Source organism: Gopherus flavomarginatus, chromosome 21 (genome assembly GCF_025201925.1).
Source record: "Gopherus flavomarginatus isolate rGopFla2 chromosome 21, rGopFla2.mat.asm, whole genome shotgun sequence".
In the NCBI taxonomy this organism is placed as follows: Eukaryota; Metazoa; Chordata; order Testudines; family Testudinidae; genus Gopherus; species Gopherus flavomarginatus.
Window position 1 is genome coordinate 13,167,500 of NC_066637.1, and position 27,920 is coordinate 13,195,419.

General features: G+C 41.9%; 2 protein-coding genes across 2 annotated transcripts; both read left to right on the forward strand.

The window, feature by feature from the left end:
- The first annotated feature begins 4,042 nt into the window (after positions 1-4,042).
- Positions 4,043-10,480, forward strand: LOC127038722 (arylacetamide deacetylase-like 4). The gene is made up of 4 exons (XM_050931563.1): positions 4,043-4,225; positions 7,414-7,633; positions 9,257-9,320; positions 9,700-10,480. The coding sequence occupies exons 1-4, from the start codon at positions 4,043-4,045 to the stop codon at positions 10,478-10,480; spliced, it is 1,248 nt and encodes a 415-aa protein (XP_050787520.1).
- Positions 10,481-14,983: 4,503 nt separating this feature from the next.
- LOC127038723 (arylacetamide deacetylase-like 4) lies at positions 14,984-27,071 on the forward strand. Its single transcript, XM_050931564.1, has 4 exons — positions 14,984-15,160; positions 18,033-18,249; positions 20,954-21,017; positions 26,297-27,071. Exons 1-4 carry the CDS (start codon positions 14,984-14,986, stop codon positions 27,069-27,071), a joined length of 1,233 nt encoding a protein of 410 aa, XP_050787521.1.
- The last annotated feature ends 849 nt before the right edge of the window (positions 27,072-27,920 follow it).

The window sequence follows — 27,920 nt, forward strand, 5'->3', positions numbered from 1 at the left end:
AATGCATCACAGATTTGATAACCCCTAACTTTCAAAATCAGAGGATCCATTTGTTGCGCCCTGATCACATCAGGAGGTTCATCAATCACCACCTCTGTATCACGACAAGGTGCTGATACACAACTGCTTGGATTAACAAAAGCAGGCTCTCAAGTACAAGATCTTGTAAAGGCATTGCCTTTTCTCACATAAGCCAGTGCTTTGCAAAAAAATTCAATGACAATTGTCTTGTATTGATCATGCTTTCCATTCTTGCGTAGTCACATGTCTCAAAATGCACCAACACTTCAGATGCCGGTGATGGCACAGGAGAATCCTTGTAATTGATTTTCATAACATTCTCACTTGCAGCTATCACAAAAGGTTTCATAAATCTCAGAAGAATATCTTTGTATAGAGTCATCATTACTAGGTACAAAAGGTGACTCACCGGTGCTTCCGTTTGGAGGAGTCAGTTGACCATGTAAAGCATGGACTGCATTGCATGAAAAAGGATTCATTAAAGGATTCTTGGAGCTCATTGGTATTGTTATTTCCCATGTTCCAGCAGCACCTCTTTTCTCTTTTTCATCAAAGGTACAGACAAAGAAGGAGTATAGCCCAGGTACCATCAATTGATCTCTCAGCAAGCGCATTTTCACATACAACACACTTTTCTTCACACTCGTATTGCAAAATGCAATCTATCCATTCATGAGGCCACTCTTTTGATACTTCTTTGAAAGTGGTAGTAAATGTTGATCAAATCCTCAACATTCATCTGTCATGAGTTCAATACGTGCTCTGCCATACAGTGCAGGTGGTAGGAGAGGCAACCCATTACCTACAATCTCTGGTTCATTGTTTGCTTGGCTTTAATTTGAGACAATATACTGTTGTGTTTACTGTGAATGTTTGCAGCATTTTCCATGGAATATGTAGCACATTTATTCCAGTCAAAATCGTGTTTTGACAGCACAACGTTAGTTGCATCAAACAATTCCTGAGATGTAGTTGATGCACAAGAAACCATATCTAAAACCTCAGTAACTAAGGCCAGTTTCTGGGAGCTCATACACAACCAAGATTGGAAAATACTTCTCAGACTTGTTCAAACTAGCATCCAGTGCCAAAATATTGTTTATGGTCTTCAATCACACTTCGAACATTTTCATGGGCTTTGGGTGAGATAGTCCCTGGTAAAATAGGGGCCATTTTTCTGGAAACACATGCATAGTGCTGAGCAATTTTGGAGACTGGAAACATTTTCTTGAAGAAAGATCTCACATGATCACTGCTAGCAGGAGGAATGGTATGCTCCAAAAGTAATCCTATAAATAACACTTCAGCTTTGGTTACACAGTCACTCATTTTTGACCCAGCAGATGGAGAAAAAACTACCAAAGATTTTGACTGCATTGCAGCCTTGGCACGGCTCGCTTGTTTCTCCTTAGCAATGTGTCTTGAAATATCATTGTATCCGCCATGACTAACAGAAAAATCAGCTCTGCCATACTCAAAAAGCAAATGTTAGCCCTTTGCCTTGTTGGTTTTTTTTTTTTTTTTGTAGAAAATGATGCTTGTGCTGAGCCCCCTACCCCTCAACAGTCTTAAACTGACAAAGCCTTTTAACTTTTTTTCTTTGGTAAAGCCTCAATGTCTTCATAAGCCCCTGCTGCTGCTGAGTCTTGACCCAAGCCAGATTAAGGCAGAGTCAATGTAGGTACATGCCTAGGGCCCAATTTGTGGGGGGCCACCAAACATTAGCTCATGATCCCTGACTGGTCTAGTTCAGGTACTGGTGCAGCAGGCAGTCCCTGGCAGCAGCAAGGAGTAGCAGCACCAGCTGCCTCACTACCCACTGAGTGGTAGCTCTGGTGCCCCGCATCACGACGGTGCCAGGGCCAACACTGAGTGAGTGGCATTGAGACCTGGTGCATGGCGGTCAGAGCAGTAAAACATATAACTGTCACAAATACGTGTAATGGGTTCCTTTTCACTTTCGTTAGAGGGTCTCTTAAAAACAGATTCCTCCACTGAGGAATTAATTTGGACTCATGCCTCTTGGCCTAGATGTTTCCTGAAGAAAGCTTCAGAACTCTGTTGTGAGAAGCATCAGAAATTTGGGAGAATCTCTCAAATGTCCTACCCCACTGGTAGAAGAGGGTGCACAAATTTCTTCAGCGGAAGTAGATCTTGAAATCATGAAAGACTTGAAGAACTAAAGTAGGGGCATTGGTATTTGGGAACCTTTCTTTGCTGTGAAAAAGCACTGTATGCAGATAGATCTGGCCACAGCAATTTTACAGCCATGTGATATTTTGGGCACTTATCCCCCTTTAATAATGGATCTTGTTCTACATCATGGCAGCCATTTTGCTTCTCCATTAGCACCAGCTGGGAGGAGGGAGGGTTGTATGATCATTATTACTTGTATTACTTTAGCACCTAGAAACCCTAGTCATGGACTAGAATCCCATTGCACTAGGCCCTGGACAAACATAGAACAAAAGATGGTCCCTGCCCCAAAGATCTAATAATCTAAGTATAAAACAAGAGATGACTATTGACAGACGGGGGCATACAAGGAAACAATATTGGTCAGCATGAGAGGTAGTGGATTCAGCACATCAGAAACCTAACCATTATTTTGTAGGCACATGGTAAATAAGAGTTTTAAGGAAGGCTTTGAAGGAGGATAGTGAGGCAGCTCTGTTGATAGTTTCAGGGAGCTTCTCCTAAGCATGAAAGACAGCATGGGAGAAAGCATGAAGGCACTTATTTGAAAATTTAACAAGTGGACAATAGAGGCTGGCATTGCTGGCTCATCGGTCGAGTGGACGAGAGATGATGTAGGTTGGGTGGGAATAGGCTATGAAGGGCCATGAAAGTGAAGACAAGTAGCTTATAGTTAATGGGATTGTTATTAGAGGCATACCTCAAAAACTGGTGTTAAAGGCTAGATCACTCTGCCGTATTGCTGAGGAAAACAGGTGAAAGGTGGAATACACTGACGGTGGGTTGGGCTGTGCATACGCACAGTGGAAAGAAGAACACAAATTCAGCACATCCTGCCCTAAAAGGAAGATGGACAAGTCTGATGACTAAAAATCCAATTCATGTGAAGTTCCCAGTAGAAATTTGCGAGAAGAAATTCTCACATTCTGAACTTTCTGTTCTGGAAAACCTGGACCTTAAGTCGAATATTTGCTAATTTTTCAGAGGAATTGGCAAAATAGGAACATCTTTGTGCCCTGCTTTCTTCTGCAATATGTATTGCACAACTGTCTGACTAAAGATTTTTCTGAAGTGCAGGAGCCCTGCCGGGGAGTCTCCTGAGGAATACGAAAATCAGAGAGACTTCAGGTCCAGCTGTGTACAGTTTTCACAGTAAAGCCCATATTTTACAGCACCATCTATTCCAGCATAAAGGCGAATATCTATATACAAAAACTTTACATTAGCTAAGTGCTGAGATATAGGTGTAACAATATACCATGGGTAGATCTTATAGAGGCACATGACAAACAACACACTGAGTAGCTGTGCTCTTACATGTATATAAAATCTGACTACACACCTGTGTACTTTACTCATATTTACTGACAAATGAGACTATGAAACAAAGTGTATGAAAACAATCATGGAATTGATTCTTCTCTAGAGAAGTGTCTACCACTATTGCCAACTCAAATATTGGGCTTTTGGAATGTCCAAGGGTTAATTCTGCAGTCCCACCAAGAAGTCCATCCAGAACTGAGTCATAATGAAACCAGATACAGAATAAATAGAGTTTTAGGCCCATTTTGAATGTTCATGTTGCCGGAGTTTGACTGTCAGATTCTAATTTCTTCTGTGTGTGGGTGGAGCCATCATCATGATTCATGGGAGGAGGGTGGAGAGAATTATTAAGATTGCAATCTTAATCTGATTATGTATTTTGTGCTATCTCTCAGAGGGTGCCCTGTATTGCTTAGTCTCCTGTAAGGACACTTCAGAAACAAGTCCTGGGAGAATCAAATCAGAATCATTTCTCTGAGTACATCATCCTCATTCAAGAGAAATGGGGTTGGTTTGTGCTCCTTTGACATTAATAGGAGTGATCTGGATTTCTCCCTTTTTGCTACTGGTGTTGTTCATTTGGGCAATTTGTTATGATCTCTTCAAATCAGAGCTGCCTCCTGGAATTGACCAGCCGCTAAAGCTTCGGTTTTATCACTCGCTTTTAGTTATAGCTGCTGTTCTGGTAAGTTGACTTGGCTTCAAAGAGGGGATTCAACTTTTATCTTTGACTAATGGGATGGGAGTTAGAAGATCTGTAAAAAAATTTTTCTTAGTCTAGAAAAATCTGGAATATGAATTATACCAGATTAAATTATCATAATTCTTAAAGGTAAAGACTAGAGGCTGATTTTAGAATTTCTTTTGATTTTTTTTCAGTGCCTCTCTCAAACTCTAGACACTTCATAATTTTTAAAACACTACTTCACACAAAATGTTTAAAAAAAACTATGTTATACATATTGAAGGTGTCCATAGATAGATACCCACATAATAGCAAACCCGACAGAATTCCAATGCATCCTCTTCCATATCCCATTTCCTTGTCAAATATGTCAGAGAAAAAATGAAGTCATTTCAAAGTGGGAAACCAAAGTTTTTGGTTCTGATAATTTTTAAACATTTTCTTCAACTATTTTCGATTTGAGAAATGCCTCAGAACTGACCCTTTCCCACAAACACTTTTTGGTTTTGGTCAATTGACTTTTTGACAGGAAAATCTCACTGAAAAAATCCCATCCAGCTCTAGTTAAATGCACACACCTACATTTATACGTTCACTGAGACAGATTCACAGACATTGACAATTCAGAAACATTTTACTACAGTGAAACCTATCTGAAGCAACAACCCCAGAAAGTAATAGATGTACTCTTTAGCTACAGATCAGACTAATACAGCTTGCACTATGTATACACTATACCCATGTTTTTTATATTGTATGTATTATGTATGCACACACACAGATGGAATACAAAAAGATGTGCTACAAGTTATATTACTCTGAGTTTGGGACGGTTGCTTAATCACAAATGGCAAAGAGAAGAGTGGAGTTATGCAGATAATGACAGATGAGTATAAATAAAACTTTTATACCATACCAAACCTGCGACACCTACATGTGTTCTTTATATATTACACAGTGTCCATAAAAAAAATCCTAGGATAATTTTAGGGAATTTAAGACATTGTATTGGGATTATTGATTGTAACCTCCCACTTGTAAAGCTATGTGCCTTAGTTACTATGATTATGCATGGATCTGAGGAAGAGAAAAATTAAAATTAAAACTAAACCATAAAACATCTTCAAAAATAACCAAAAATAATTTTTCTAGACCAAAAAAAAGTCAGTCTTGAAATGTGAGCCTTCCAGGGAGAGGAGTAACCAATGCGTCCCCTTGCTTCTAACAAATGACATAAAGCTCTTTTGACATTGAACTTTATAGCTCATAGACATTATATCTTAAAAGTTATTCCTTTTTTATGTAAAGAAAAAGCTGTCCTGGACCCAGGGTTAAATGTTTGCCACTCTGGGCATTGAGCAACATAAAGCTTTTTTTGTTTGGTTGGTTTGGGGGCTTTGTTTTTAAAGGAAAATTTCACTCTTGGGAGGAAAAGGAGGAAATATTTGACAGGTTGCTTTAAAAGCACGGCAGGTATTTGAACATACTGAAGATTTTGGAATGTGATATTAAGTCCTGGTCAGATGGATTAGTGGATAGGTGATATGGTCATATCCATGTGATAAATCTGACAGGTACACGGTAAATTTATCTATCACATGCTTGTGCAATTTATGACATGGAGATCACCTCCACATGTCCAGTCGGCATATCACATATTTTGAAGGACAAGTTAAAGCTGCCCTGAGATTTATACTTAAAGCAGGACTAAACTCCTCACGTTTCACACTTTAATGACTGCACATAGTCTCCAAATCTGGCGTAATGACACCTCATTTTCTTTGCAATTTTTAAACACAGTATTTTCTTCCTTTTGTAGAGGAAGCATTTGATTTTACATTTTTATCCTCTTTTCCTTGGGTTCCTGAATCTAAACAGCCAGCTGCCAAACTTCCCACAGACCACAGAGATATATTCTCAGACATCAGCTAGGTTTGAAATGTATTAGGATAATTTTATTGAGCTCTCTCATGAAAAGCCAACAGAACTGCTCAAATACATCCCCCTACTTCCTCTTTCCAGTGTTACAGGGGTTAGCTGTCTCTGTGGTGCCATTTACAATTTTCTGGTCTTTGATAACTTGGGATGCAACTATTCCTCTCGTCCTAGCCTTTCAGATCCTATTGTAGCTTCTGTTTGCAGCAAAAGGTGATGGAAGGAGCTGGGAAGGTTGATGGCCATGTTGTCAGAAAGGTCAAAGACTTGCAGCTCTGCTGCAGAACCAGTTGCTTGTTCTGAGGATGCTGGTCAGAGAGCAATCTTGGGCTGATAGAACTGAGGGAATCTGTTCGTCTAGGACACAGCAGCTGGGACTGGCTGCTGAGGATCATAGCTGTACTTCAGGGCTGAGGAGAAGAACTCCTGTCTGTTTTCCTGACTACCTCACAGAGCCCACTGGTTCCCAAATATTCTTTAGAGCCCCGTTTCTTGCCTCCAAACAGTAGCCTGGCTTCCTAATTCTATGCCATCTTCTCCTCCCTTATATCCACATGTCTACACAGTGAAGGCCATGAGGGGGCAGGGGTCCCCAGGCTAGCTTGAATCTAGCTAAGGTGAGTAGCAGCAGTGAAGGCAGCACAGTACAGACTTCAGAGTGAACTAGTGAGCTGAGTATGTACCTACGGTCTGTGCCAGGTTTGTACTATCTAAGCTGAAGTTTATACTGCGCTGTCTTCATTGCTATAGTGACTCATGCTAGCTGGATTCAAGCTAGCTTGAATAAGTTAGCCCATGCATAGCTTTTGCTGTGGAAACATATCCTTAGATGCCTCCTTGCCTAGCCCGTTTCCAAATCAGAAATTATTTTTCCTTGTCTCCCTATAATTTAAGATCAGCTGTTTTTTTTATTATTTGGCTCCCTAAAAATGAATGATCACAACCACGAACAACAACAAAAGATGACCCTTTTCTGTTTGGAATGGGGCTGTGTAGGGAACTCCACACTGCACCATGTCCCCGTTGCTTCTTGTCTGTGGACAGAGATGATTTAGGTCTCCAGTAGTGCCAACTTGGCCACTTTCAGCACCGCTCAATTTACTTAAAAACAGTTTGACCATTTCTTGGTTTGTGACCATACTCTGCACTAAATTCAACCCATTGCCGCAAGCTACAGTCTACGCATTTTGTGTAATTTGAAAGATTTGGGCTTCTTTGCAGTAATCAATTTTGGATCTTTTTCATTTTAATAGGGAAGGATTTTGGAGAAGCTGGGTATCTGCAGTGACATAAGCTTACTCCGGTTTCTGCTGGATGGAATACCACCACAATGGAGAGATTCAAAACTCCTCATCAGAGACCTGAAGTTTGCTGAGGTGCCAGTGAGGGTTTACCAGGCAAAAGCACCATCTGTTGGCCAAAGGAGGGGTGTCCTTTACTTTCATGGAGGTGCTGGCACCCTGGGAAGCATTAGTAAGAAATATCAAGTTTCAATTGATGATTGATAGTTAAAAAAAACAACACACCACACATTTTTGGAATCTCAGAAGAGGTTTGTGTCTGGCTTGAAGCCAGATCTAAAATAAGTTTTTAAATTTTTTTGGTCCATCCAACAAACAAACAAAAGCAAAAACAACGAGGAGTTCTTGTGGCACCTTAGAGACTAACAAATTTATCTGGGCATAAGCTTTTGTGGGCTAAAACCCACTTCATCAGATGCATGGAAAAATACAGTAGGCAGGTAGAAATACACAGCACATGAAAAGATGGGAGTTGCCTTACCAAATTGGGGGTCAGTGCTAACAAACCAATTAAATTAAGGCAGAAGTAGCCTATTCACTTCTTGTCAACTGTTATGAATAAAGAACAGGAGTACTTGTGGCATCTTAAAGACTAACAAATGTATTTGAGTATAAGCTTTTGTGGGCTACAGCCCACTTCATCAGATGCATACAATGAAACATATAGTAAGAAGATTTTATATGTATATAAATATATATATATTACACACACTCACACACACACACACACACACACACAACATGAAAAGGTGGAAGTAGCCATACCAACTGTCAGAGGCTAATTAATTAAGATGAGCCACCTTAAAGCATGAATTAACATTTTGGTCCATTACAATACTACTGTTGTTATAGACCAAGAGAAATACATTTCCATAGTTCTGTACTTATTTCCTTTTATATTTACACATCTTCTAGGCACCTATTGACTGTAGAATATACCTCTAGAATCTGTAAATGGGAGCAAGAGTCACCAGACCACTAAAGATACTTTGGTGATTAATTTGGCCCTGTGGGAATACATGCAAGAGTAAGGTGATAGGGATTTGGCCGTTCTTGAGGTATATTGAATATTGTATATTGAATTCAGTCCTGATTCATTGACTGATGGAAAGGTTTTATTGTGCTGAGAAATGTACTCACAGGACTCAGGATTGCAGTGGTTTCAACAGCATGTGTGCGCCACACCTTATTAAAGGGTGTACATAATAAATGTCTAATGTATTCCAAGGGCGATGAACTATTATATCAAAACTTCCCAACTGTGAGAAGAGTAAGACAATGGAACAGACTGCCACCAGAGGTTGTGACAGCTTTTTCACTGGAGGTTTTCAAAAGGAGGCTAGATAGCCACCTTTCTTGAATGGTTTAGACACAACAAATCCTGCATCTTGACAGGGGTTTAGACAAGATGATCGTTGTGGTTCCTTCTAACCCTATGATTCTGTGATCAACAAAGTTACACTGGGCAAGAATTTGGCACAAAAGAGTACGCAGCAGGATTTGGTACTTAGATTTTACGTAATTCTTCACGAGTTTCAGTCTTATTTCTAAAGAATATGGAATATATGAGAACTAAAATAGCTTCTTCTTCCTTGCCACTTCCTTATTTGGGGTTGGCGACTTTTATAGCCTTCTTTCAGAACTCATGATTGTACATGAGGCTGTCGCACAGATTGGTCTCTGAGGTCTGCTGATATTTGGTTCATGTACCGAGTTTTCAGTTTTCCCTTTGGTTGCCTTCCATTCACACGTATTAGAACTCAAATATGTCACTCTTGAAAATTTTTGTTTTCAGATGCCTTTGAAAGAGTGTGTCGTTACATTGCCAGAGAAACCGATTCAGTGGTTGTGTCTGTTGGGTAAGTGAGCTCAACCCAGTGTTTTTTTATAGATTTTTTTCCAATGTGACAGTTTACAATTGGAATGCTTCTGCGATACATGCGGAGATCTGAAAATGTGACAGTCCTTACTATTTTAGTTTGTGCCCTATATTTCTGGTTTGAGGGTTTTGTTCATTTTAGGCATGTATTTTTAGGCAAATTGTGCTAGAGTAATTCAAATTAAATTATTTAAAATTTTGGACATTTTTATTGAACTAATTAAAATGCATAGGTTTTATAATTGTGCAAATTTAGAATGGTGTTTTTAAGAGAAGATGCCACACCAATTAAACATAAAATATGGAAACAAAATTTTTGTAATGGCTTCTTTAAAAATCATCATTTCTTTGATATTTAGTTATCGGTTGGCTCCTGAATATCTGTATCCAAGCCAGTACTGGGACTGTCTCAATGCCACCATACACTTTATGAGGAATGTGGAAGATTATCAGGTGGATCCTGCCCGCATCATCCTTTGTGGGGACAGTTGTGGAGCTAATTTCGCTACTGCTATTTGCCAAATACTGGTGAGCAGGACAGACCTCCCAAAAATACGTGCTCAGGTTTTGATCTATCCAGGCCTCCAGGGGCTGGACTTTTATTTGCCTTCATATCAGCAGAACCGCGCAGTCCCCATCTTGTTCCGGGATCGCGTTGTCTACCTTTGTTTACGTTATCTCAGTAAGGACACATCAGTAGTGGAAGATGTCCTGAAGGGTTCCCACGTTCCTGAGGATATGAAACTGAAGTATAAGAAATGGATAAGTGCAGACAATATACCTGAGGAATTTAAGATCAGAGGCTATAAACCACAGAAACCGCCTTCATATACATATAAGCATGATGTTCATGAAGTGGTTAAACAAATGTTAGAGGTAATGTTTTCCCCACTTTTAGCTGAAGATGCTATTGTTAGTCAGCTTCCTGAGTCTTATATTTTGACCTGTGAATTTGATGTGCTTAGGGATGATGGACTGTTGTACAAGAAACGATTAGAGGACAATGGTGTTCGAGTCACCTGGTACCATAATGAAGATGGTTTCCATGGAGTATTAACCTTATTTGGTTACGGAATTTTTTCATTTCCATCTGCAAAAAAGATACTGGATAATACTGTAAACTTTATTAAAAAATTGTGAAAAATATTCTTATTTAAATGCTGCAGGTCCTGTACTTCCAATAGCAAGCGCAAAATACTTTATGCAAATAAATTAAGCACTTTTTGTTTAGGTTTGCATTTTTTTAATTATGGAGTATTTTACACTTTCCAGTCTCCACCTGCATAATTGTGACCCTCAGATAGAAATTATAACAGCACACAGTAAAGCCAGTATCACCCCTGAAAACCACAATAAAAACATGCCTAAGACAAGGGAGGAAAACAGAAATATTCATTCCACCCGAGCTTACCTCCAACAATTCATAGATCTTTGTACAACAGGTCAGGGTCCTGAGAGAAGCAACGGGGACAACTCTCCAGCCCCTCCAGAAAGTGAAGGGACCTGCAAGGAAAGGGGAAAAGGGAGGCATTGTTGTCTCTTGCTCCTCATCAACATGAAGGATTTTTGGGGAAACACAAGGATGGAAGAGTCTCTTGATGTATAATGCAACACCACTTCCCTTTTTACCCTGCCTGTCTTTCCGTAACAAGCTATACCCCTCTAAACCAATATTCTAGTCATGAGACTTATCCCATCAAGTCTCTGTGATGCCAATAAAGTCATAATTTAGCTTATGTACTAATACTTCCAGTTCTTCCTGTTTATTCGACATACTTTTGCAATTGTGTATAGACATCTAAGATGTAGAGCAGAATCCCCCACAGATGTCCCTCTTGTTGCTCCTGTGACCCTAGTGTAATTCCTGTTCCCTCCCTCCCCCCACATAAGCTTCTGTTAAGATTGTCTGTTTTATATTGCTGGCTTTTGTCACCTGCCTCCTTTGAACCTGGTTTAAAACCCTCCTTGCTAGGTTGGCAAGTTAGTATGTGAAGATGCTCTTCCCCCTTCTTGGTCAAGTGGACTCCATCTCTTCCCAGAACACCTTCTTCCTGGAATAGCATCCTATGGTTGAGGAAGTCAAAGTCTGCTCATCCACACTGTCAGTGCAGCTTTATGTTCATCTCCAGGATGCATGTGTCCCTGCCTGGGCCCTTTCCCTCAACCAGGAGGATGGACAAGAACAAAACCCACATCCGTCACTCTTTCACCCTAGTTCCCAGAGCCCTGTAGTCACTGCTGATCTGACCCATGTATGTGGAGTGACAGATGTGACTCACATTGCTTAACACACAGCTGGACAGTGCACAGATCCTATGTAATGAGGGCAGTATAAGAATCTGTACAGAACAGATTAGATCTTAGTTTTTGGGAAGAGCTTCAAAGAGTATCACTGCCTTTTATTTCCCACTCTCTCAATTCTGTCCCAGAACTAAAAAAATATCTGAGAGAATAGCTTTTTCCATGTGGTTTTGTTTCTAAAGCAACACAACAGATGGGCCATATGGTGATGCAAAGCCTCCTCAGAGCATCATTGTAATGAGAGGGGATAACTAGGAGTTCAATGCCCCTCCCAGATGGATTTCACAGGATCCTTTTCTACATTCTGTTCCTGTCTAGTTTCATCTTTTGCCCTTCCCTTTCTCACACTTTGCCATCCTTACCTTCCCCCGTTATTCTGTCTCATTCATCCTCAAGATGGAGGGTGACTACACTGGGCCAGTCAAAGTCGAGTCTTCGTTACTCTTGAATTCAGTGGAGATGCTCTACATTGATGGATATTAGATAATAAATAGCCACTTGACTTCAATTTCTTCCTGGCTTTCACCTTTGCCCAATTCAACATCGCTCTCCACTGCCCTATTCCAGCTACTGACCAAAACTGCCCTTTTACCAACCTCAGGTCAAATGGACCCATTTCAAATTGACCCTCCCATCGATCCCAATTGAAAATGTTCCTCCCAACAGCCTTGTGTCAAGCCTTGTGACACCCAGCTGCCTCATTCAGGCAACCTTCCAGAACCTTTTGATGGCAACATTCCACACTTGCTGTTAAAAGGACACCATCACACAGATCAGTGTCTCTTTCTTTGCACTATCTGAGCAGATACAAAGAGATAAAGAACATCCCTTTATAGGCAGCCCGCTGAGTATTTTTGCAACCTTCTTGGCTACTAATGAACTAAGCAATTGTTTACCATAATACTTAACCTCAGAATATTGGGATATACAGGAAACTAGGGTTTGGTTTTTTTTTAAGTTACAGGTGTCTTTCTACCCCCCATTGATCATAATGCTTCGGTGTGCCAATGATGCTTGAATGGTATAACATTCCCTGCAGGGCATTGCCTGCCCATGCAAGTCACAGCAGTCCAGAGGCTATTCTAACTTGTGTCAATGGTTGAACCGGCTCCTGGCCAGCAATAAGGGGCATAAATATGGTGAAAAGCTATTTTCGGTCTTCCCAGGTCCTACACTGAATAGAGCTTAGTTGAGAGGTCAAGAATCAGGCTCATTGTTCTCAGACCTAGCTCCATTGTCATCTCTCCCCTCCCCCATCTCTGCTCTCATTCCCCGTATCCCTGTTCCCATTGTTCTTTTGCAAACCTGACACCTTCCTGCTTCTCCCATAACAGACTTTTCTCCTTCCATCATGCTGTCCCATCCTCTTGCTGCTGGAATAATGCCCTTTTCCTCACCTATGAATCACCCTCTTTTCTCCTTCTTTCAAACCCATGTCTTTCAGAAATCCCTCTACTAAACATTAATATTCCCCACTGTCTCCCTCAAAGGAGATGTTGGCCATTGTCTTTTGTTGTCTGTTTTGATCTGATCAGATTCTAAAATATTCAGGTCAATGGCATGTCTATAATTATATCTATAGTTTTAATCTCAAAGCACTTCAGCCAAGGTGGGTAATCATAATTATTATTTTTGCAGATGAAGGCAGAAATGAACTCCATGGTATTTTATAGACTGTGTGTCCCAAAATACTTCAGAGTTTCCATAAACGGTGCAGTTACAGAGCTAAATAATATCAGAGCCCGGGGGAAACAAAGAAATGTTGCTAAGAAGGAAACTATATTGTTTCAGCTGAGTTTCCAAATGAGATGGAGAGTTATTGAGGCAAAGAAATGCAGGAAGGCCGGTCAAGATGTCAGGAGCTGCAGAAATGATGGTTCTTGTGCCTACAGTGGTACAGGTAGAGGTACAGGAAGGAGAACATTAGAAAAAAATAGGGAGTGTGAAAGAGGCAGAGAGCATGACCAAAGCCACAAGACAGACCATAGCAAGACCATAGAGGGCTTTGAGAATTAAAAGAAAAAAATTAAATTGGGTCCTTACAGGAAGGAGCCATGGAAGTTGCTTGAAAGTGGGACTGATGTGGGTGAACTTTTCTGTGCATGTCAGGAGGCAGTAGGTAGCATTCTGTATATGCTGCGATTCAAAGAGCTGAGAACTAAGGGATGCCAAGTGGGAGGTGTTACAAAGGCTGATGAGGATTTTGGTAAAAGGTGGAACCAACGTACTGCTAGAAGGAGAAGTGCACACAGTCACTTACAAATGCTGGCAGAACCTCGAATTGGAACGAAGTTGGGAAGGGTGACAAGACATGAACTAAGAATTGTTCCCTGCTGTCAGAATTGCTTCCAAACACCAAGGGCTAAACCAATTTGGTACAAATTGATGTAGCTCCATTTGAATTCAATGAAGAGATACCAATTTACACTAGCTGGCAATCTGGCCCATTTAACATAGTCTGGAGTTCATCCCACAGTCTAAATGCAGAACCACTATTGAAGAACTAAACAGTTTGCTTCCTTTGTTGCTAAAATAGATATCTTAAATTCCTGCGGTATTGTAGGCTGGCCCTTCTGGTGCCTGTTGTGAGGTGAAGGAATGAGGCTGTGGATTAGCCCAGATGAATACCACCAAATATACAGAGAAAATCATCTGAACTTCTGGATACTTGTCTAAATCAAATTTCTAAAAGATTCAAGACATTGTCACTTCCTCCCCCTCCTTTACCCTCTGAGAACAGTGGGATGCCTAAGAAGGTCTAAAATTACCAGCCACATCAAAAATTAAACTCATAAGTCCCATGTGCCTTGGGAGGAACACACTGTAGATACAGAACTGTCCTGCTGACTACCTGTAGCATTGTTAACTTTGTATATGTATAGTTTAGGTTGAGCTACCATACTTTGGCTGGCTCTTCCTCTCCATGACCAAATCTGCACATCATTTGTGTGGCTGCCAGGATGGGCACACTTGCCAGAAGAGCTGCTAGCAGAATTTTATATTGCTGTGCATGAGAAAGCCTTGTTAAACACATGAATCCAGTCAGCTTCAGGGCAGGCACATACAATCCCATCTTTGCACAAAGTTCAGTGTGATCCTCTAACTAGTATTTATCTGCAACGCTTGCGTAAATTGTTATGAAATCCTTCACAGTGCCAACAGTGCTGTGATGAAATGTTGAGTGCTACAAAAACATTCTCCATTGTTGTTTCAGCTTGGGACTACAAACCACATTCCTTTGTGGATGTAATAACTTAATTATATAACCAAGACACTTCAGAAACTGGAAGGAACATCAAGTCAAAGTCAGTTCTCTGACTACATCACCCCCAGTCAAAAGACATGGAGCTTGCTTACTCCTTGTTCACAATTGCAGCAGAAATATTGATTGTTTCTTTTATTCTGGTGGCAGCATGGGCAATTTATTATGAGCTCTCCTACTCCGAAATCCCTCCTGGAGTTGAGCAACCTGGAAAGCTTCGCATCCTTCACTGCCTGCTGATTTTTTCATGTGTGCTGGTGAGTTGACGTTTGGAACTGCATTTTCATTTGAGTTTTTGATTGACATGGGAGGGTTGGAGGGGAAGCAGGGGGAAAGTTTTAAAAGTAAATGTTGAGATGTGGTGCGCTTTGCTGAGACAGAAACTAGGAGAGACGGGACAAGTATTTAAGATGAGATGAAAGGCTGACTTTGAGTTATGGAGCAAATTCCATTTTTCTCCTGCGGGTGCAGATATGCTCCTGCCAGCAGAATTTGATGACTACGTTAGTGTGGCAGAGAATTCAGCCCTGAATTCCACTGTCCAGGGACCAGCTGAGACCAAGTCTGTGACTGAGAGAGCTGGAAATCTGCTGCTATGTACATCATCTGCTACCCCTGCCCTTTAGGGAAGGGGTATCTTAGGGCAACAGCAGCTACTGTCCTCAAGGCTGCAAAAAACACCTGTAGACCAGAAGCTGGCCTGACACAGAGGTTTCCTTTCCTTGCTGCTCCATCCTTGTAGAAATACTTAGGGTAAATCATTCACAAATTCTCTGGGATCTGCAAGGAGATTCATGCAATGCATACTGTTAAGAAGCAACACCTGGCTTTCCACCAAATATATAAATCTCACTGTGTGAAATATTTCCATGAAACATAACTCAAATAAAAATTGTTCTCAAAACTGAAATGGTTTAACTTTTTTTTTTTAAACTCGTTTGTGTGGGCTAGCATGCCTTCATGTTCAAAAAGATGTTGCCTTTTCCATAGCTTAGTTGGATTGTTGTGAGCCCACAATTCACAAGATGTGCCCTTGCATGTTCGTGCAGATTTGCATATGTTCAGAACTATGTATGGGAATGAAACTCACAAGCTAATAGCAGCCTCAAATGTTTGCAGTAAGTTGGTGTGTTTTGATTGTTCTGTTAGTGGAAAGGTGTAAACTTCCCCCCTCCTCGGCTCACCTACAGCTATTAATTTTCTTATTGTTTAAAACAGTGTTTCCCAAACTTAGGACGTCACTTGTGTAGGAAAAGCCCCTGGCGGGCCGAGCTGGTTTGTTTACCTGCTGCATCCGCAGGTTCAGCCGATCGCGGCTCCCACTGGCCGCAGTTTGCTGCTCCGGGCCAATGGGAGCTGCTGGAAGCCGTGGCCAGTACCGTTTCCAGCAGCTCCCATTGGCCCGGAGCAGTGAACCGTGGCCAGTGGGAGCCGCGATTGGCCGAACCTGGGGACAGGGCAGGTAAACACACCGGCCTGGCCTGCCAGGGGCTTTCCCTACAGAAGCAGCATCCCAAGTTTGAGAAACAGTGGTCTAAAAGTCCAATGACCTAGCAAATGGCTGTGAATGGACAAAGTCTAATTTTGACAACTTTTGAGATCCAATTTGAACACTTCACACAATTCTAGTGCTTGTGTAATGAGGAGATGATTATTTTATTTCTTGGTTACAGAAATGATAATCAGTTTCCTGTATCTGATGCACAACTGCATTACCAAATTTCTCTTTCTGACGGCTAGTTTTATAGCACAACTTTTTAACAATGGGGATTAGATGACTCATGGGGATTGGTGATGGAATACAAAGCCTTTTACCTCCAAATCAACTGTTCAAATTAACTGTTGTGGCAACCACAATTCACAATAATCTGAAGGCTATTTGGTCATCTATGTTGAAGGAGTTGATGATCTTAGTTCACTTCCTAGTGGACCAATGGCCACTATTGGCATGGACTGGAACTTCTGTTAGCATTCTTGGCAAAGGACTTAATAGGCCAGGAGGGCTAAAGCACCCTCTATTTTGAGGCATAAAAACTGGGAGATGTAGGGGTAACTTGCACAGCAACTACCAATGAGGCATTTATTCTGAGGAAAAACAGAGGACTTCCATCTCCAGGCCTATCAACATGGTAACTTTTACTATCAGAGCTGGGGGAAAATTTTCACACAAACAGTATATTCACCAAAAAAAATGGCAGTTTTGGATAAACCAAAAGTATTACCGAATTTGACACAAATTCACATTTTGGCCAATTTCCCCCAGATTTAGCTGCCATTCACACAACCAGCAGCAGGTGATGGTGTCCTCCTTGTAGCCCAGTTCCTCCTGCTGTCTGATGTGGAGAAGAGATTTGAACTTGGGTTTCCCACATTATGAATGCCTGTGGAGTACCGCTGTGAATGACAGTGAATAGCCGTTGGGCGAGGGAAAGAGAGGCTGTCTCTATAGAGGTGGTTAGACATGCATTCATCCGTGGTATGGGAGACCCAAATTCAAGTCTCTGTTCCAATGGCTGTTTAATAATTTATACATAGTTCAGCAGCTTCATCAATGGAGACAGAGAGACCCACACCAGACTGCCCCATAGCCCAGTAGCTAGGGTACTTTTGTGCCCTGCAGGGAATGCAGATTCAAATCCCTTCTCCACATTAAATGGTGGGAGGAACTGAATACAGGTAGGTGCCCTGACCACTGGACTAAAAGTTACAAGAAAAGCACCAGCACTGCCTCCTCCTCCAGCCATTTTATGAATTGAATCCTTTAAAAATGCCACCAATAAAATGTTTCAGTCAAACAACAAGTTTCTTTTGACCTGTAATGGATTTTTTTCAGTGTGCCAAAATCTTTATTTTTAGTTTTTCAAAATTGGTTCAACCTGCACCAGTCCCCCATCCCCTGGTTTTTCAGAATGGCCAAAAAATCAGTTATTTGCCTAGTTCTGATGACCATCACTACATTTACTTGAAACCCTGTTTTATGAGCTCAAAACACTACAGTAAATAGCCACATATTTATTTGCCCATAGCAAAAAAAAAACAAAAAAACCCATTAAGCCCTGTGCACTGCCTGCACAGTGGCCAGATCAGGGCCATCTTCAACTAATTTCTGGCCTTCCTTGTTCCAAACAGGGTAAGATTTTGGAGTGCCTGGGTTTCTGCTCTGAGATTGACTTCATCCGCTACACACAAGATGGAAAAAAACTGCAGGAGGATCCCAAACTCTTCATCAAGGATCTGCAGTTTGAGGACGTACCTGTGAGGGTTTACCAGCCTAGAGCGCCTTCTGCTGGCCTAAGGAGAGGGGTCATCTACTTGCATGGAGGAGGCTGGATGTTTGGAAGCATTAGTAAGTCATTAAAGGGGGAAACAAACACTAACAGTATTTAAAATAAATAACTCATCTGAACTGTTTAGAACCTCCGAAAAGATTCCAGGTCTGTTTCCCATTTCAGGAGAAGTTTTGGACCAGTTCTTATTGTATCCAAATGGAGTTGTGGCTTCCATATTACTATCGAAATTAATATACACTGGTTGCTGTTGGTAAAAACAGCTTTCAAATCCAACCTTCTGAAGCCTGATGGCCTAATGCCCTGTTTTTATATAAATTTGTGCAACTCCATTGAACTCCAAGAGGAGAATTGAGGTCTGTAATGTTTATTGGTGCCTGTATTTTGGGTGTCCAAGTGATGTTAAAATGTCACATGGAGGGTTTTGTTTTTTGGGGGTGGATGGAGAGTTCACACTAGGTAGAAAAGATTGCCTGTCATAGGCCACCCAAAGCTTTTCTACAATGATTGGAAGAAACAAAGAAAGAAAATTGGGCTGTATAAATAGGGGTATTGCCAGCAGATCAAGGGACGTGATCATTCCCCTCTGTTCGGCATTGGTGAGGCCTCATCTGGAGTACTGTGTCCAGTTTTAGGCCCCACACTCCAAGAAAGATGTGGAAAAATTGGAAAGTGTCCAGCAGAGGGCAGCAAGAATGACTAGGAGGCTGGAGTGCATGACTTATGAGGAGAGGCTGAGGGAAATGGGATTGTTTAGTCTGCAGAAGAGAAGACTGAGAGGGGATTTGATAGCTACTTTCAACTACCTGAAAGGTGGTTCCAAAGAGGATGGATCTAGATTGTTCTCAGTGGTATCAGATGACAGAACAAGGAGTAATGGTCTCAAGTTGCAGTGGGGGAGGTTTAGGTTGGATATTAGGAAAAACTTTTTCACTAGGAGGATGGTGAAGCACCTAGGGAGGTGGTGGAATCTCCCTTCTTAGAGGTTTTTAAAGTCAGGCTTGGCAAAGCCCTGGCTGAGATGATTCAGTTGGGGATTGGTCCTGCTTTGAGCAGAGGGTTGGACTAGCTACCTCCTGAGGTCCCGTCCAACCCTGATATTCTATGATTCTCTAGGAAGTGGATTGTCACAAATTGCTTGGAGGGCTAACACAGGTATCTTTCTTGTTTTCTAGAAAACTGAAAATACTCAGGGTAGAGCTGGACGAATAATTGATTTTTTTTGGTTCCGCACATTAATTAATTAATTAAAGCCATCAGTTTGGATCAAACTGAGCAGGGAAAAAATGGTGGTGGTGCGTTCTGATCTGTTGCCATCCACTTTATAATTTTCAGCCCAATGGTTAGGACACTCACTTGAGATGTGGCGGTCTCAGGCTCAGATCCTTACCCTAGAACAGGGATTTGAAGTTACATCTTTCTTCTTTTAAATAAGGGCCTCGACCCCCAGGCTATAGGGGTCTATTTCCATCTCTCCTGGCATAGCTGTTCCACTTTGTATAAAATACTTGCTCTCTGGCCCAGTGACTGTTTAAGAGCAAGAATGACGCTATAGCCTGGAGTTAAGGGGGATGTAGCAGGGGAACACCCAAGTTAAAGTCCTTGTGCCAATGAATAATTATATATATATAAACTGGAACAGCTGCAACAGAAGAGATAGAGTGCCCCACCCTAGAACAGCCCATAGTCTAGTGGTTAGGTCAGTCAGCTGAGAAGATAGAGACCTAGTTTCAGATTGTTGCTCCAGAGGAGTGATTCGAACCTTCATCTCCCACATCCAGATGAGTGCCCTAACCACTGAGCTAAAGGTTATAAGATGGGCAGCAGCACGGCTGTCCGTCAAGTTGTAAACCTAGCCCTCCCCCTCAACATTTTTTGGCCAAAACTATTTGGTGAATTTCTGTCATATTAGTAAATAGTTTCAGGTCAAACAAAACTGCATTTTTGGCAAATAAATTATGTCTGAAAATTTTGCCCATCTCAAACAGATTTTTGACGGGTCTTCAAGCCAGTCTCCAGTTTGGCTCACACTTTCAATTGCAGGTTTAATATCAGGAGTGCAAGTTTAGGGTCCTTTTCAAGAAAATTTAGCCATCACTATCCATTTATTGCTGTAGAAAGGATCAAGAGACCAAATTCTGCCCTCAGTTTCTCCCTTTCAACCCCACTGCCTTCACGGAACACTAGAAAGGTTAGATAAATACAAGGCAGATTTAGCACAAGCCCATTAGCTGTGTTACAGAATATACATCAGTACTGATTGGACCGCCTCAGAGCAGAGTAACATAATATGGTGTTAAATGTTGATGGCCCTTCTGGATTAAGGCTTCCACTGCTGGTGGAGCTGAACAGTAGAAAACGTGTAGAAATCTTCCCTAGCGTATAGAGAATCAACCTGCGCCTACTGTTAAATCAGGAATGGGTGGTATGTGTTATTTGGTTGCAGCAGTAGTCTGAAAATACCGTACCTGAGCTTCTTAGAAATATGCATGTGAAGAGAAAGGTGAAAAGCGTTGCACTTTAACAGTGCCGCAAACAAGTGAAAATGCAGTTCATGAGCTAACAAATACAACTATTTAACTGGCAAAAACAAACAAACCCAAGACAATTAGAAATAGGCTCAAACCAAAACTACGGATTCACCCCACACTATTTGGGATGGAAAATTTTGGATCCGGGTCTGGATCAAGAAACAAATGTTCAGCTGGGACTCATCTGAATTTAAGACACTAATTCAGTGCCATTGGAAACATTTGTTTTCAGATTCCTATGACAGAGTGTGTCGCTATATTGCCAGAGAAAGTGAATCAGTGGTGGTGTCTGTTGGGTGAGTTAATTCAGTACAAATGGAGATTATGTACAAGGAGTGGGTACGACAAATATTGCAACCTTGTGCAGTATCTTTGGGGACCGTTGTATTCAATGTTTTTGTATTATTGTGTTCTACTTCCTGTGGGAGGGTTACCACAGCTCTTCCAGGAACTAAGAACATTGCGGGTTTTCATACATCAGGTCAGCTGCACCCGGATTTCCGCTCAATGGTCCAGCGAGATCACCCATTCTCAGGCTTCCACCTCCCCAGCCATTACCTTTTGTGAATGGAGATCTGCCTCTTGCTCCCTTCTGACCGGGTTATTTCTAGGCTACCCAGCTCCTTGCCTTCACTGTGGCATTCCCAGTACAGACTGGCTGCCCAAGCACACCTGCTTGCCTTCTCTTCCGAGATGACTCACAGAGCGACTGCCCATCATTACAGATATATCACAGCTCTTTTTATGCAAGTCTATTTTATTGGCAAATGCACTACAGAGAAAACCTACTAAAAACAATAAACACCTACACACATACTAACAAGCGTACTAGACATCAACCCAGTTCTAACATAGACTCCAGCAGGAGCAGTCCTTTAAAACCCCACAAAGGGGGTCTCTTGTCTGGTCACAACTTTCTACTGGATGCATCCGATGAAGTGAGTTTTAGCCCACGAAAGCTTGTGCTCAGATAAATTTGTTAGTCTCTAAGGTGCCACAAGTACTCCTGGTCTCTTAACTTCATAACAGCATCAGCTCAGAACTAGCTCACTTACCATATTTTACTCCACCCTTTATGCAGGTCAGGGTCTTTGATCTGGAGTTTCAAGGAGCAGATAATTAGTAAACAATGGGTTTTCCTCCGCAGGGCGCACTTCCAAAGGGTGGTTTTGAAGTGGATCATTTGAATTCCCCCTGCTACTTTCTAGAAAACCCACTTCACATGCATTGTTCGAAAAAGCCCTTTAAAGTTCTTAATATCTTCCAGGGATTGCATTGGTCAGTCTCCTAGAGAAGTTATATACATACATTTCCACAATATCACACGCTCAATTGCATTTTTAATTTGATGGATCCCAAAGACAATAAACCTAATTCAACAAGGTCTAACGTAATTCAATAAAGTATATTCAGGATATTGCAGGAAATTATCAGTCTGTCACAGGGGTGCTTGTGGTAAGTCGCTGAGATGGTAAACAACTCCAAAGAGGTACCACCCTCTGGGTTGGTTTGAAAGTTCTGGTTGAAACTGGATTTTCCAGAGACCAAGAGACAAAAAAAGAGCTTTTGGTATAAAAAGCTAAGCTTGAATGGATACAGGGTCTTTCTCTTGATTCAGCAAATGGACAGGATCTTTGGTCTTAATAGGGCCCCAGGCCATATTGGCCTACCACAGCCCTGTAAAACCAATGGATGATTTTGGGTACATTTTGTGTCTAAATCTGTTTATGGTTTATTATAGGTTTTCTTTGTGATGCTTTTACCTTACGAATAAATGTTCTCTGCTGAGAAAGAGCTGTGTGGTAACTCATAATTGCTGGTATACACTGGTCATAGACGTTGGAGAAAAAGCCACACGGGGCTGGCCATCAGGTAGACTGGCTTGCTGAGGAGATCACGGTGTATGTCAGGGGGCTGTGGAGCCTTGTCAGACTCCTGGTCAGAAGGGAGTGGGACACAGGTCCTTGCCTAGGGACAGATGACAACTAGAGACCTGAATGGGCAGTCCTGGAGAGGACCATGGAAGTGGGATACAAATGCAGTTACTCTGAAATTGTGCCAGAGAGTTTAGAATTGGCACGTTGAACTTTCAGGAATATGTCTTTATTGGACAACTGCTTGTTCAGCATGAAAACAGCTCATCAAAAGGCCCAGATTTACATTCTGCACTGTACCTCATTTTCCTCCATGCTGCGATGATGCTGGGCCTGCCCTGTGTCACAAACTAGTCATCCCGCTACCCCACAACCGAGACATGGTTCCTGCCATGAAAACAGATTTTTTTCCTTTGCATTTAATCCAATATTTACTATGGTTTTTGCAGACCCAAGAAATAGTTTACACATGGCATGCAAATATTATTGAGAAGGTCACACAAGGTTATGCTGTAGAATGAACAAGAGGGTGTCTGAACACACATCTAATGTCCTCTACTCTTTTTTGCGAGGCCATGTGCTTCAAGCCTGTGGAAAGCAGACATTGCAATAGGAGACTCTTCCTCAGGGTTACTTTGTTTGGGATATGTTCTTATATTAAGTATACCATTAAATTAAGACAGAGCATGCATCATTTTCCTATTTACAATATACAAAAGGTGCATGCCCCTCTGAAATGCCTCTTTCTCTTGTATCATAACTGTTAACGTAATTGTTTCTTGTTTAGGAACGACTCACCCCATTTTATTATGAGTGAACTATTTATTCTTCATTTGCCTTTTCTGTCAAAAATCTCTCCTTGTCCAATCTATTGCAGCAGAGTTAAGAGAAGTGTCTACCTCTTTCTCCTCATATGTCCCTCTCTGAAGTTTCTCATGTTGGGAGGTAGATACTTGGCATTTTCAGTACCCCAGACTAATGTTAGGGAACATATCTACTTGTCGCCTCCTGTATGCCTCTTTCTGGCTATGCTCCACCTTTTATAAATACTTCCTGTCTCCTCCATTCCCTGTCTCCTTCACTCCCACATTGGTGACCTTCTTTCATGCCACTCATAACTTAATCACAGGCTCCAAATTAATGTTTATCAAGAGGCAGATTAAGACCTCTTTAACATCTTGGCCCCATGTATTTTAAAATATTTACTACATTCACAGTTAATGAAGCAGTCTGTGTCTCATAAAGAGAGCTGATCATGTTTTAGTTCTGATTGTTTTCTGCTATTAAGTGGAGCTCATTCCTGAGGGAAGACTCCCTGTTGAAATTTGAACAGTTGCAATAAGATTGCAACTTATATAAAGGAAATGCTTCCTGCCCACAGAGGACTTATTTATCTTTTGGCATAATAGCAGTAATTGTTATTACTAAATAGCACACTTAATAATAACTGTGTACAGCTCAGTGAAGAAAAATGCAAAAGCATGACAAAGCCAGAGTACTTTTTAGACGCCAATAGCCATTCTGAAGAGCACCTTCATACCGCTTAGAGTGAAGAACAAAGCTGCACTCTACATTAAACTCGCTATGAAGTTTCCCCAACTCCTTCCAGGTCGGGATATTAAAACTTTTCCAGAGTGTGCACCCTGGGAGAGGAATAGTAGAGGCAGGGTTGGCTCCAGGCGCCAGTGAAGTCAATAGGTGCTTGGGGCGGCCAATGGAAAGGGGCAGCACATCTGGATCTTCGGTGGCAGGTCCCTCAGTCCCTCTCTTCCTCTTACAGCTGCCGCCGAAGAGGAAGAGAAGGAACGGCACGATTGAGCTCCCACCGAAGTGCCTCTGATCAGCTTTATCTTTGATTTTTTTTCCCCCACTTTTTTCCCAAAAAAGCTGGAGCCGGCCCTGGGTAGAGGGATGGAAGAGCAGAAAAAAAAATTGACTATAAATAGAAAATAATTGGTGTTGAATCTCTTCTCCCAATTATGGTCTTTCCTTGCTCACAGGTCGCAAGTATCAAATTAAAAAACAAACAGAATATTAGGGGCATCTAAAAAGGATGCTTTTTCTATAAGAAAATCCCACCATGAAGAATGTTGAAAGAAAATTTTTAAATTATTATGATGTATGTAGATTACAGTTGTGCCCAGAGAACCTACCTGAGATCTGCACTGCATTGTGGTAGAAATAGTAGAACCCACAGTGAGAAGCAGTCCCAGCTTTTCAGATCCTCCAATCTAAATAGATAGCTATATGACTAACTGATTTTTCAGTCCAGTAGCTGAACTAAATGATTTAAAAAATTGTTTTGGTTTCACCCAAAACAAAAATTTTCTGGTGAATTCTCAAAGAAAAAAAAAAACTCCTCAAAAATGTCATTTCAATTTGAACAAAATGTTTCATTTGACCCGAAACCAAAAGTTTAGGTTTTTTTTATTTTAAAACTCCCCACCTCTTTTAAAATAAAATTCACTTAAAATTAAAACAAAAATAATTTTGAATTGAAAAATCAAAACTTTTTAAAAAAAAAAACATTGAAACAAAAACATTTTGATTATTTTTGCCACCTGAAACAATTTGCAAATTCAGTACATATTTGCAGAATGTTTTGGACAAACAATCTGCATTTTAGGTGAAAAAAAGTTTTGTCTGAAAAATTTCAACCAGCACTCTGAACAGACAGGGCAGTCAAAGGGCGTGAGGGAAACAGAGACACAGGCCATGGCTACACTTACAGTTCTGCAGCGCAGGTAGTTACAGCTGTGTTCGTACAGCTGTGTAGGGCCAGCGCTGCAGTGTGGCCACACTGACAGCTACCAGCGCTGCAGTGTGGCCACATTTGCAGCATTTGCAGCGCTGTTGGGAGTGGTGCATTGTGGGCAGCTATCCCAGCATTCAAGTGGCTGCAACGTGCTTTTCAAAAGAGGGGGGTGGGGTGGAATGTGACAGGGAGCGTGGAGGAGACAGAGAGAATGGATTTTTGGAGTTGATACTGTTCTCAGCTCCCTGCCTTGCAAGTTCTAAGGACTGGAAGACACACAGTGCCTACCTTCAATCATTTTAAAAGTTCTGACCCCCTTCCCCCATCCCTCTCTCATTCACTAAATGCAAATTATGTACTCCTAAATAGCCGTCAGACCAGATAAGCATCTGCTCAACATGGACTTCCCCCTCCCCCTCTACCGTACGAGCGTGCTGTTTCTCTCTTCAAGCAAACAGCTGTGAACATTCCAAAGTAATTCCCCTGCCTGCCTCCGCTCGCTCAGCAAACAGGAGCTGTGTTTGTTTTTTAAATAAGCAGTTTGGCTGAACTCCGAGCTCTCCCTTTCTTCCGGTTTGTTGTGGACAGGAATTCTGGGATACCTTCTTATACCCCGGAGGTCAATAAAAGCGCTGGTGGGGTCCACACTTGCTGACCAGCGCTGGATCACCAGCGCTGGAATCGCTACACCCGAGGCTCGACCGGGTGTACAGCCAGCGCTGCAACCAGGGAGTTGCAGCGCTGGCCGTGCTTTGCAAGTGTGGCCACATCCTAAGTTGCAGCGCTGTAACCCCCTCACCAGCGCTGCAACTCTCTAGTGTAGCCATGGCCACAGTTAGATGAAGAAGCTTGTTGCAAGGTGAGTGACAGGCCTAGGAATAGAACTGTCCTCCCAACCCCCAGTCTCTGCTGCCTCTCCAATAATCAAATGTCTCCAATGTTGTAGGTATCGTTTGGCTCCTGAGCACAAGTATCCATCTCAATTTAGGGACTGTCTCACTGCTAGCATACACTTTATGAAGACTGCAGAAGACTATGGGGTGGATTCTGCCTGTGTTGTCATTAGTGGGGACAGCGTTGGAGGCAATCTTGCTGCTGCTGTTTGCCAAGCATTAGTGAGCAGATCAAATTTTCCAAAGCCACTTGCTCAGATTTTGATCTATCCAGGCCTTCAGGCAATAGATTTTTATTTGCCTTCATATCAGCAAAACTGTGCAGTGCCCCTCCTGTACCGAGAGCACGTTATCAGCTGTTGTCTGAAGTATCTGGAGAAGGACGTCTCAGCATTGGAAAATGTCATGGAGGGGTCCCATGTTCCTTTGGACATGAAACTGAAGTATGGGAGATGGGTAAATCCAGACAATATCCCTGAGGAGTTTAAGATCAGAAGCTACAAACCACATTTGCCCACTTCATACTCAGATGAAGTCTATGAGGTGGCTAAACCAGCTTTAGAGACAACTTTTTCACCTCTTCTGGCTGAAGATTCCATTGTCAGCCAACTCCCCCTGTCTTATATTTTAACCTGTGAATACGATGTGCTTCGGGATGATGGACTGCTCTACAAGAAACGGTTAGAAGACAGTGGCATCCCTGTGACTTGGTACCACGTTAAAGATGGCTTCCATGGAGTGATAAGCCTATTTGATTTTGGGATTCTATCATTTCACTCTGGTAAAAAAGCAATGGATAACATTGTAAACTTTTTAAAAAGCTTATGAAAAACTGTTTTTAAATGTTTGTATATATTTTAAAGTCTATATTTATACCAAGTTTCCGGAAGTCTGGATCAAAGAATTACTATGACAGGATTAGGGGTTTGTGGTTTTGATTCTGCTCTCTTCTGTGTTTTAGTTTGGGGGAAAGGGGCAAAATAAACAGGCCTACTTTTAAGGCGTATTGGGTTCACATTCTATAAGAATACAGGGTATTGTACATTTGTCTTTTGTTCAGTTTTGACTCCCAGACTGGAGTAATAATTTCTTTTGTCCTTTTAAATGATTGGTAATTTTAATAACTAATTAAACAATGCTTTCAGGAGTACAATAGAAAAAGAAACACACAATGCAAAGCAGTACCAGGGGGTGGAGCTGAGGAATTTGGAATGTGGGAGGGGGCTGTGGGTTGAGGCAGGGGTTAGGAGAGGGTATGGGCTCTGGGCTGGGAGTGCGGGCTCTGGGCTGGAGCCAGGTATGAGGGATTTAGGGTGCAGGAGGGGGCTCCAGCTGGGGGGTGGAGCTGAGGGATTCAGCTTGCAGGAGGGGCTGTAGGTTGAGGCAGGGGTTGGGGTGCAGGAGGTGGACCCCCTGCCTAGGAGCCGGACCCCCTGCCTAGGAGCCAGACCTGCTGGCCACTTCCGGGGTGCAGTGTGGTGCCAGGACAGGTAGGCACTAGCCTGTCTTAGTTCTGCAACACCACCGACTGGATTTTTACTGGCCTTGTCAGCAGTGCTGCCCGGGGCTGCCAGGGTCCCTTTTCAGCTGGGCATTCTGGTCGAAAACTGGACACTTGGCAATCCTAGCCACAGGCCCCAGGAAACATAAGCATTCCCTTCTAGGTCTATGCAGGCC

Excerpts from the sequence above, each read along its gene's own strand:
- LOC127038722 (XM_050931563.1), top strand. The coding sequence starts at position 4,043 with ATGGGGTTGGTTTGTGCTCCTTTGACATTAATAGGAGTGATCTGGATT. Across the intron at positions 4,226-7,413 it reads TAGTTATAGCTGCTGTTCTG|GGAAGGATTTTGGAGAAGCT; the intron begins GTAAGTTGACTT and ends TCATTTTAATAG. Across the intron at positions 7,634-9,256 it reads TGGCACCCTGGGAAGCATTA|ATGCCTTTGAAAGAGTGTGT; the intron begins GTAAGAAATATC and ends TTTTGTTTTCAG.
- LOC127038723 (XM_050931564.1), top strand. The coding sequence starts at position 14,984 with ATGGAGCTTGCTTACTCCTTGTTCACAATTGCAGCAGAAATATTGATT. Across the intron at positions 15,161-18,032 it reads TGATTTTTTCATGTGTGCTG|GGTAAGATTTTGGAGTGCCT; the intron begins GTGAGTTGACGT and ends TGTTCCAAACAG. Across the intron at positions 18,250-20,953 it reads CTGGATGTTTGGAAGCATTA|ATTCCTATGACAGAGTGTGT; the intron begins GTAAGTCATTAA and ends ATTTGTTTTCAG.